Below are 771 nucleotides of genomic sequence, written 5' to 3' on the forward strand. Positions count from 1 at the left end.
GTGTTGCCGGCGGCCAAGCCCAGCGCAAGCAGAAGCTTCCCAATGGTCACCCGCTGGCAGGGCTGGGCTTCCTGCCCGCACGCTGCAGCTACCAGCAAGGAGACAGCGAGCAGAGGAGCCTGCACCGTGCCGCCCATGGCCTGTGCTTGTTGTGTGATGCTGGATGGAGAGGGGATGGACAGGACAGGAGGAGGCCGGGGGTCAGGCAGGCACTCACCAACCAGAATGAGAATGCACACCAGCAGTGCGATGAGGGCGCCGGGGCTCAGTGTAGCTGACACGCTGCAGCTACCAGCAAGGAGACAGCGAGCAGAGGAGCCTGCACCGTGCCGCCCATGGCCTGTGCTTGTTGTGTGATGCTGGATGGAGAGGGGATGGACAGGACAGGAGGAGGCCGGGGGTCAGGCAGGCACTCACCAACCAGAATGAGAATGCACACCAGCAGTGCGATGAGGGCGCCGGGGCTCAGTGTAGCTGACATGACGTAGGCTGTGCTGTTGCAGGACTGGATGGCCAAAAAAAACAGCCACAGATGCGGATGGTCAGAGTCCCCGTGCTGCTGAGGGCGGGGGGGCCACTGTCCACCACCAAAATGGGCAGCAAGTACACATCCTGCTCCTGGCGATTGAAGCCCACTCTTTGCGTGTGCACCGCAGCTGTGTTGTCTGCAGGGAACAAGTAAACCCACAGCCAAGTCACTCCCATAGCACAGCCAGCAGAACTTGCCAGGAGCTCGCCCGTGCTCAAGACAAACAGTGGCTGGTTGTGGCA

The 771-nt window shown here is 61.6% G+C and overlaps 1 protein-coding gene across 1 annotated transcript in view; it reads right to left on the bottom strand.

The window, feature by feature from the left end:
* Positions 1-771, bottom strand: part of CDH22 (cadherin 22, type 2) — a 51,753-nt gene that overhangs the window by 1,660 nt on the left and 49,322 nt on the right. Inside the window, 2 exon segments of the mRNA XM_010013435.1 lie at positions 418-516; positions 519-665. Of these exon segments, the coding sequence (XP_010011737.1) occupies positions 418-516; positions 519-665 (246 nt within the window).

The sequence above is a fragment of the Nestor notabilis genome, unplaced genomic scaffold (genome assembly GCF_000696875.1).
Source record: "Nestor notabilis isolate BGI_N333 unplaced genomic scaffold, ASM69687v1 scaffold16834, whole genome shotgun sequence".
Lineage (NCBI taxonomy): Eukaryota > Metazoa > Chordata > Aves > Psittaciformes > Psittacidae > Nestor > Nestor notabilis.